Here is a 9,869-nt window from a genome sequence, read left to right as displayed (position 1 = left end):
TCTATTGACAACCATGAACTAAATTCTTGCACACTACCACCATTTCCGCATACGTAGACTGCACCAATCTACATGAAACTTAGTATGGTTGTAGCCCCTCATGGCTGATACAGAATAGCAGGTTTGAGTCCCTAGGTGTGTGTGTTTCCCTTTGCGCTAGCGTCCCCTGAAGTGTGCTTGCACCCCCTGAAGTGGGGTAGAGTCAAAGCACTTATTGGGCAATAGATCAAAAAACATTTTGCCCAAAATGATGACAATTTTATGGCAAGCTGGCCTCTACCCTGGCTCATTACGATTCATTTGTGGAGTGGAGCCACCCAGTGAATAATGATCAAAGCAAAGATCTAGCACACCACCAACCATCACGATATTTGACACCTTGTATCACCACCACATTCTTTTGACGCATGCCAACTTTCGTGAAATTTCGTTAATAGAGGGCACTGCAAATGTGTGCCCTCTTGGGTTGGTTGAACACCAGACGTGCCGCCGTGTTCTGGATCATCTGTAGTGGTTTCACCACGCTTGCCGGGAGACCTGTTAGGAGGGCGTTGCAGTAGTCAAGGCTACTTACTCAGTTTAGCTGCCACATCCATTCTGAATATACAACAGATATCAGACTGCCTTCGAGTCCACTGTTGCCAGAAACGTCATCATTCAAGATAACACACTTTTCTTGGAACGGAAAATATCTTGTTCTTTCACTTCATTCTTGCTCATTCTCTCACGTTGTGCCTTGGTCACATTTACATACAAGGTTGCACTTGTTTTTATTTTGAGGATTCATAAATTCCTTTATGTTATAGTTTTTTCATCTAACTGTCAAAAGCCTTTCACAGGACTGATACTGCAAATTAGATTTTAGAACATTTTAATGCAAAAGCCAAATAAATATGGTAACAAAGAATTCCACTAATATACATACACATATGTTACTTCACCCCAATGTAGAATGTCACAAAAGCATCTGTAATGTCCACATATAATAATAATAATAATTCATTTTATTTGTAACGCACTCTTCATATGTCATACATGTTGCACTGCTCATACATGTCGCATACCTGACAGGTTTGCACATTTCCGGTAACTTCTATTGCACATAAAACATAGCTTTGTCCTCTTTGGAAAAAGCTACTGGCACACATAACACTGTGGATGAATGAGAGGCTCAAGGATGCAGGCATTGTACATCACTTCAACTCAAATGAAAATGTGTGGTTTACATAACATTGGCAACAAGTGCTGCTTCTAATATTGAACAAGGTCTACTCAAGATCTGCCCTGCTACCTTTGTATCGTTTTACTGATTACAATTCACCTCATTTTTTATAAATGTATGCCTAATAAAGACTTTGCACATGTAATTACATTAGAAAAATTGTTGATGAGCAGAGACAATCAGTGCTGACTAAACTGTTTACACATTGGTAAAACTATGCTGCATTCATTACTCATAAATAGAAATGTTCTACATAATTAAAGGAGATGACATGCCCTGATGTTGTTCCAAATACAACCTTTTTCTCACAAAGCTTCAAAAGGATTGGGAATGAATGCATTATTTAGTGTTTCTCTAGAATACCTTCTAATGCCGAATTAGACATTAGTGATTTTTTTCATGCGCAACAGAGCAACACCAAGGGTCTTGAACTTCACAAAGGTCCCTCATTAGACAACCATATACATTCTTACAAAACTGGTTTTGCATACAAACTCTTGATAGGCTATGTGGTAGCCATGAATGAGATGAACTGCAATGAGATGAATGAGAGAGCCGAGAGGAAGAACCTGACCCGTGGGCTCCAAATTTCACATCCTTCAAAACAACCTCTTAAGAACCAAGCCTAAAAACACCTGCACCCCCACTACACCCGGTTCATTTTCATTTGTCAGACCTCCATTGGCACCAGGACCAGGACCGTTGGGGCTTCTGCCACTTTAGCCTTGCGTGGCAGCAGGTGGCTGAGGCTGCAGAAGGACGGCTTGGCCCGAAGCAGGAGGTCCTTGAGCCCCGCACGAAACTCGCGCCGGATGAGGCAGTAGAGTACAGGGTTGAGGCAGCTGTTGGTGTGCGCCAGGCAGACGGTGAGCGGGAAGGCGTACGCTTGGGCGTTATAGAAGGCATCACTGAAGGGCACCAGGTCAAACTTGATGAGCATGCTCCATAGGGTCAGCGCCTGGTTGGGCAGCCAGCAGAGGAAGAAGGAGAGCACCACGATGACGACGGACTTGGTGACTTTGGAGCAGCGCTGGTGACGGCCCTGCTCACTGTCCGACACGCCGTTGATGCGACGGCTCAGCACGAAGCGCAGAAGCAGCAGGTAACACACCGTGATCACGACCAGGGGGATGACGAAGCCCAGCAGCACTTTTTGCATCTGGTACAGACCCAGGAGGAACTGGGGGTCCCAGCTGCCAGTCTTGTGGAAGCGCACCAGGCACAGCTCCTCGCCTGGGAACTGGGCGTTGGTTGAGTAGATCGCGTGGGGCAAAGTGGCCAGGAGCGAGAGGATCCAGATGCCCAGGCATATCCATTTAGCTGCAGCCGCAGACACCCGGTGGCTGTGCATTTTCAGGGACGAGATTACCGTGTAAAAACGTGCCACACTCATGGCTGTCAGGAAGAAAACACTGGCATACATGTTCATGGTGGTGACAGAGCTGATGATTTTACACATCACTTTTCCAAAAGGCCAGCGGAAGTCGAGAACAGTGTCTACAGCCCAAAAGGGCAGAGTAAGGACAAACTGTAGGTCAGTGAGTGCCAAAGCCATAACAAAACAGTTAATGGAGGATTGCTTTTGCCTGTAGCGTGAGTGTAACAAATACAAGGCAAGAGAGTTCCCCACCAGACCAAGTGCGCACACTACTGAGTAAACCAGAGCGATCAAGACACGCACCGCAGTGCTGGAGCCGTCGCCATACAGTTCTGAACTAGATTCCTTTGACAGGAGATGGAGCCAGCAACGTAAAGAGAGATTATTCAGAGTCCCTTCAGTATTGTTGACTACTGACGTGCTGTCTTCCAACACGTTCTCACATTCTCCCGACTCCAGAGTTTGGATGCTGTCGTTTCTTGACATGGCTCAGTAGGCTACTCACTCATGTGAAGTCATGTCCAAATTGACAATCGTAACGGGAGAGATCCAAGGTTAGTATAAATTAAAATAAAAAAGATAAAGAGAATTCAACATACCGTTCGGTTTCCTGAACTAAACTTTTCTTGTGTGGACCAAGCGAATTCTTCCGTTACCGTCTGTAGCTCATCTCTGGCGCGAGAGTGACTCTGACCGCGCGCCTTCAGTGTTATATACACTGAGGGTGCCCGTGCCCGCGCAAAGCTCTGGCTCGAGCCCACTTCAGCAGTAGGCAACATCACTTTTTTCTTAGTGGCAGTTTATGAAAGGACTTCTTGGTAAGTTATATTTTCATCATACAAGAGAGACAGCGTTGTAAGCAGTAGCCTAATGTTAGGCTATGTTTAAAAGTAAATTGAATATCATAGGCTATAAAGCATAGCCTAGAATGCTTTACATCTTAACGTTACCTGTGTTCCCAAGTAGACTAGACTACAAAATATATCAACCCTGTCAGTCAAAGGCTTATTATGACACTCTAAATGCCTTGTGAATTTAATCACGTCTTCAAATCAAGTCGTGTGTGTGTTTCCCTCAGGTTACTCGTGCTTCTCCCGGATTCTGTGTGACTCACTACAACAAACTTTACATCCTCTCTCAGCAGGTGCTATTCGAGTATTCTACATGAGAGACAAGGATGATTTAATGATTTCGTGATGCGTGGAATAACATAGTAACGTGGGTTGTATGTGGTTTCAAATAGTTTTCCCAACTAGTTTTTCAAAAGAGCTATCTAAATAAACCCCTCTCTTAACATCTTTCCTGAGTCAGAATGAACTCGTTCGTTATTTCAGGCTTAAGTTTGGCAGGTTTCTGACTGTCTGATGCCTCAAGATGATTCTACTGACTGAAAAAAAAAAACATCTTAAAACTTTGCGAATTTGAAGAATATAAATAAGGTTGCCTGTGGCCAAACCTATATGCCTACAGACCGTCAGCCAATAAAAACAACTGCACAATTGTTTGGCCTTCAGGGTAAAATATCTATCCAGCAAAGACTTTTAACACTATCCAGTCAATTATCAGTCAAAAAAACTCATAAAAACAGATTTCTGAAGACTGGCTTGTCCTTCACCTTGGTTAACCACACCACACTTTCACTGAGCATAGTGGAACAGTGGAAGTGTATTTTTCCTTTGAAGATTAAATGAGGGCATCAGTTCGACAGTTTCAGTCACCTTTTCCTGCTGCTGTCCCCAAGAGGGAGGGCCAGTGCAGATTGAGGGCTGTGCACCTGCGGGAGATTGAGATTGAGAATCAAAGTGCCAAGTGACTTTGCTGATTAAAGATGCCGAAGTGGACACCGAAACTCTCTCTTGATGATTAAAGTGGGGAAGCCACTAACACAGTGACAATCCAGTCTGAGGATTCACTGATTTAATAATCCTTTGGCTAAATATCTGAGCAGAGAAATGACTTCAGTTAATTTTGTTAAGACATACTCTCACATCAATTCTTTATCAAATTATTTATTAAGTGACTTGGTCAACCATGGTTCACATACATTAATTTAAAATGCCTAGCATTTTCAACATGCGTTTCTTTTATCTTCAGGTGATTACATTTAATATCCATTTGGATTCATTATTGCCATTTATATGAGACAATTTGTGTAGCAAGAAATTAAGTCTCATAATTTTGTCTCCTTCCTTCAGAAATTCATTACATGAACCTCTGAATTAAAATTCAATTCAACTAGTTTAGCTGTGAAAAAAGTTAATGAAACAAAATAACTGTATAACAGAAAAATAACTTTGCTGATTGTAGATACACCAAGAATTCACTGTCTCCTTTTCTTTCATTCCTCCCTTCTTTCCCTCTGTGTTTGTCTCCCGATGACTCTGTGATTCTCTCGCTGCGGTTGGTACGGCTTCACATGTCTCGTCTTCACATGTCATCAGCATGCGGGCGGATTTTTGCAACAGCCCGCAAGGTCACCGTGGCTGTATGGCCAGTAATGGGGTCTCCATGGTGATGGAGGTGATGATCGTGCAGGCTCTCGTTGTGAGGGATGGTGTCGAAATCCGTCAGCCTTTGTCCTATGGTGAGTTTCTCCAGGAACGACCGAACATTATCCACCTGCTGGTTTCCTGGAAGCGGTTTCAGCATCACCGTGTCCTCTGGTATTGGGGAGTGATGGTCGTGTGCATAGATCACTCGAGAGGAATGGATATTGTGCAAGGATCTTGACTGAACTGCAAATGGGAAAAGAGGATGTGAGTGACTGACTTGACAGGTACTAGAATGAGTATTACAAATGTGACACCAAAAGCACAATGTAGCCTAAGCGACAGTGAAGTGCCCCAACATATATGTGTGCATTAACTCGGAAAAGAATTCAGTTCTCTCCTTAAGACTGTCAGCAAGTTTGGAATGGGAAACTGCACTCAAAGTACACTCACCCTAGAAATGACATTAAAGCAATTTCCACCTTGAAAGCTGTTGTTGCTTCTCTAAATAACATCCATAAATGTCAAAGTAAGAATGTGAGTTTTGGCATATTTGCCTACGTGATAATCAGTACTTTGCACTTTCTATGTGAAACCTAGAGCACTCTAGATGGCAGCTCCACATGGGTGCGGACATTTCTGGAGGCTAGCCTGCGTGGTTGCTCCATTAACCCGTTTCCCTCTCTCAATTCTCTCTCTCCGTCTATCTGTTCCACTCTTTCTCTCTTTCTGTTGCCCTTTTTCACTCCTTTGCTCTCTCTCTCTCTCTCTTCTCTTTCTCTATCTTACTCTTTCTCTCTGTCTATCTGTTCCACTCTCTCTCTCTCTTTCTGTTGCCCTTTTTCACTCCTTTGCTCTCTCTCTCTCTTCTCTTTCTCTATCTTACTCTTTCTCTCTCTGTACCTATCTATATTTTTTCGGTGCTGAAACTCCATGTTTACGTGCTGTGTGGAAGCAGCCCACTGACTCACCCCTTACTGGGCCAAAGTCCTCCTCCAGGCTGACCTTGCTGTCGGAGAACGGCTTCAGACTGGGGAACAGGAGGAGTGAGAAGGACAGAACAAGCACCTGGGAGAAGGGAAGAGGAGCAGAGAGAAAGTTGAGGCTGAGTGTGGATCATTTGCATGTCAAACCACAGTTACTCCTGAAGGTCATGGTTGCTACGGATACAGTTAAACATGTTCTTATATTATGGGGGAGCTGTGGCGCAACATATGAAACAGAAACAATTGATGTATTGTGGAATGCATCTTCAATATTCTGTAAAATTTCTGCAGTTTTTGGGTTCAGGTTTGAAATGTATACAGATTCCCATGTGTGATTTGTTTGTTCTGTGTGTGTGTGTGTGTGTGTGTATGTGTGTGTGTGTGTGTGTGTGTGTGTGTGTGTGTGTGTGTGTGTGTGTGTGTGTGTGTGTACAATAGCTCACCAGTATGCATGTACCAGTCTGTGCAGTTTTATTAGATCCATTCATGACCATTGCCTGCAGCCTCCGGAGCTTCTCCATCAAAGACCTGGGAGACAGAGGCTGTGTAAGTGATAGGGGTTCAAAAAGTTCCTGCTTTTCTGGGGAATTAAACAGCTCTCTAAAAGCAGCGCTCATAGGAATATAAAATAAGCAATTCCCTCACATGTTACACTTCTCCAGTTGGAAGACTTTTCTCTGCAGCTCCTGGTTCTGTGCAGTACATGTAGCCATCCTGTGCAGAAAAAAGATTTGTTCCCACTGAGCTTCGCATTTCCACTGATTAAATTCAACCACAGGCTCCAATACGAATTCTTTACGCTCAAAAGAATTTCTCATTTATTTTTATTAAACCACTGTGTGAATTATACAATATTGCCCTATCTCACTGGGTTACACATAGAGGTCTAAGATATAATCTAGCCCTGGGTAATTAATAGGAACAGTTCCACTTTTTTTCTACTGCCAGACAGTACCTCTCTCCAGCACATCAATTAGCTTGGCAGTCAGTACCTGCTCTCCAGCCCATCAATGTATTCTTTTTTCTTCTTCCGGCTCTCCTGGGCCGACTGCTTGTTGCGGATCTTTCTCCTTATTTTCTTCAGAATTCTCTCCTCATACTGAAAGGAAAATAACGAGACACGGAAATAGAAAATGAAACCTATAATCTGCCGGGTAACACGTGTAGAAATTGCCGGACTCAATCTGAAGTACCTTGGTGAGAGGAAGTTGGGCAGGTAGCATCATGCCCTCTTTGGCAAGCAGTTTCCTCTCGTCCTCATTCAAAATCAGCTCTTGAACGGACTGCTGCAAGGCCTGTGGTTGCTGACAGCAATTCTGAAATATCAATGTTGAAGAACGTTAGACAGTTAAACAGTCATTTGAAAATGTTCTATCACTGAGGTTCAGGTGAGATATGTTGGCATCCCACAGTTTCAAATGAACACTCAGAAGGGCATATCTGTCACCATGTCTTTTAACATGTCCTCTGCCTCACCACTCAGGACACCCAAATGCTAAGCTACATGTTGCAGTGTAAGCTCACAGGTTCAGTCTTGCCAGAGAGGAGCAGATCCTTCACACTCAAGGGAAAACCAGAGGACAGCTGGCTCCTCTGCTCCGGAGACCCATGGAGCATCTTGTCTGTTTTACCCTGGAACAAGCCAGTCTCCCAGCCATCTGCAGAGATTGGTGAGAGGCTTAGTTTCTGAGTGCACAGGTTGCGTGCCCAACTCTGGCAATGCAGCAACCGATTAAAGAGGATTTTAGTCAACAGATGAATGAAAATACTTTGTTTTGGTTCATTATTTTTATGCAGTTTGAAAAATAGTTGCATCTACATCTTTGTGTGGATTGTAGTTGGGTGTGAGTGTGCATGCCTGTGTATGTGTGTTTGTGCGATGTTCCCGTGAAATGTGTTCTATCAGTAACTCACTCAGATCGATGGGAAGATCTGTCTCCATAGGGTCCAGGGGCTTGGGATGAGGTAGAGGGTGAATGTACTGGGACTCGAGCAGGGGACTCTGAGGTGGCAGGGGGCTGTCCATGTGATCAGAGTGGAGATCCTCACTGATCCCGCTATCACTACGAGAGGGGGACCACTGGGGGGACCCCGTGTCAGGCCCACTCAACAAAGCACTCAGGAAGTCCTCAGTGCCTTGTGATTGGATCAACAGCTATTGAGGCAAGCCCAAACAAAACACTGAAGATCCACATCATGACACAGTTGCCAAAGGCATGAATAAATTGAAAGTGTTTCATTACAGAATAAGACAACTGTGTGGAGGCAGACACTTACACTAGGCTCCGCAACAGGCAATGGTTGGTTGCTGCGATCTATTTTCTCATGACGAAGGATTCCATCATTTTTATCAAACAGCAAATCCAACAAGTCAATGCCATCACAACCCTTAAACAAAATAGGTGTTTTCTATTAACTTTTCGCTCAGACCACTTCAGTTTTATGCATACTTTCATGATTTAATCACAACATTCCTCTTTTCAGAAAGGTAAAACCAAAATTAAGTAACATTAACAAGGTAGTTCAGCCACCGAATGTTACATATATGTGAAATGAGGTTGTTAAAAGAGTAGCATGTGGCAATAGGTGACTGATATAAAGAGATATGAAGGGAGACAAAAACAGTACGTATTGCTCATTAGTTGTGGTTAGCAGTTGTGAGTGTACAGGACTGTACATTAAATGTCACCACTTGTTCATGAAACAAATTCAAGATGACAAATTGTAATGATAATTCGAAGGATTCTAATAGATTGTGTTACAATTACCACAACATGCCAAGCCCCCTTGACTTTTTAAGACATGGAAGCAATAACATTTTCCCCTTCTTTCACTTTATCATCACAGACATCTTAAAGAAGGCAGATAACAGTGGAAGAATATAAAGTAAGAACAGCTTTTTGAACTTTGTTCAAGTGTCGTTTACCTCTCTGATAATAACTAAGACTACGTTTCTCAATGGAAAAGTCACACACACAATGAAAGATACTTACTGGATTTGAGTAATGCTCCATTTGTCAGCCGAAGACTGGCAAAATATGAACAACCTTCAAAAAGCTTATTCTTGAAATGAGAATAAATAAGCAGCGCAAAAGTCTCTGTCCTATGTTAGCGAAGTGAACTTATCCCATGTAGTCTTTGTGCCTGGTCAAAGTTCAAACTCCAACATGACACATATCATCAGCCAAGAGATTAACTCACCACTGGCTGCTGCTTGTAAACTGTGGTTGATTGACAGGCACTACCAGCAAATTAGCTAATTAGCATAGCAACAAGAAAGACAATTGGCAGGAAACACTCCCTACAGTCAGTAGAGCCATCCACTTGTTAGTAGGTCAAAGGTTATCCTTATTTTACAGTTACCATTACAACACAATTATGACACAAGATCATTGCATAATGACCTCTGACTCTGACTAACAATAGTTAGTGCATGAATATAACTACATGTCTAAACAATATTAAAACACTGAATTCAAATCTTTTGTATGATCTTTTTCAAGATTTCAGAGATATCTGTTTGTTTTCTAGGTTTTGGGGTAATTTTGAAAACTGTAAACCTCAGTTTACTTTTTCCACTTCAGTATATGAAAATGTTGATAAGCCCACAATAAACTATTATAAAAAAGAGCCTTCCACTAAACTAAATCAAGGAAACTTGCACAATTCTGTATTAAGTTAGTTTTAGTTCTAATACTTCACAATCTAGACACAAACTTGAATCATATAATTTATTATAGATTCTTTAGAATCAATTATACTATGTCATCTGAGAATGAGAACTCAGTATTTAA

General features: G+C 42.5%; 2 protein-coding genes across 2 annotated transcripts; both read right to left on the bottom strand.

Moving 5' to 3' along the window:
- Positions 1-1,799: 1,799 nt before the first annotated feature.
- On the bottom strand, positions 1,800-3,274 carry rxfp3.2b (relaxin family peptide receptor 3.2b). The gene has a single exon (XM_012821705.3). It carries the CDS (start codon positions 3,084-3,086, stop codon positions 1,893-1,895), a length of 1,194 nt encoding a protein of 397 aa, XP_012677159.1. The 5' UTR covers positions 3,087-3,274; the 3' UTR covers positions 1,800-1,892.
- Positions 3,275-4,593: 1,319 nt separating this feature from the next.
- creb3l3a (cAMP responsive element binding protein 3-like 3a) lies at positions 4,594-9,239 on the bottom strand. Its single transcript, XM_012821694.3, has 10 exons — positions 9,069-9,239; positions 8,353-8,463; positions 7,990-8,230; positions 7,600-7,733; positions 7,269-7,391; positions 7,068-7,174; positions 6,721-6,789; positions 6,519-6,603; positions 6,061-6,157; positions 4,594-5,335 (listed from the first exon to the last, which is right to left on the bottom strand). Exons 1-10 carry the CDS (start codon positions 9,087-9,089, stop codon positions 5,028-5,030), a joined length of 1,296 nt encoding a protein of 431 aa, XP_012677148.2. The 5' UTR covers positions 9,090-9,239; the 3' UTR covers positions 4,594-5,027.
- Between the last annotated feature and the right edge of the window lie 630 nt (positions 9,240-9,869).

Source organism: Clupea harengus, chromosome 10, assembly GCF_900700415.2.
Source record: "Clupea harengus chromosome 10, Ch_v2.0.2, whole genome shotgun sequence".
Lineage (NCBI taxonomy): Eukaryota > Metazoa > Chordata > Actinopteri > Clupeiformes > Clupeidae > Clupea > Clupea harengus.
The sequence above is the reverse complement of the archived record's forward strand: the minus strand, read 5'-3'. Positions and strand labels throughout refer to the sequence as shown.

What these genes read in the sequence shown, in the direction of transcription:
- rxfp3.2b (XM_012821705.3), bottom strand. Translation starts at nt 3,086, where the DNA reads ATGTCAAGAAACGACAGCATCCAAACTCTGGAGTCGGGAGAATGTGAG.
- creb3l3a (XM_012821694.3), bottom strand. Translation starts at nt 9,089, where the DNA reads ATGGAGCATTACTCAAATCCA. An exon ending in CAACTGGAGAAGTGTAACAT is followed by an intron (nt 6,604 to 6,720) that starts GTGAGGGAATTG and finishes TCTGTCTCCCAG; the next exon opens with GTCTTTGATGGAGAAGCTCC. An exon ending in GGACTTTGGCCCAGTAAGGG is followed by an intron (nt 5,336 to 6,060) that starts GTGAGTCAGTGG and finishes TCCCATTTGCAG; the next exon opens with TTCAGTCAAGATCCTTGCAC.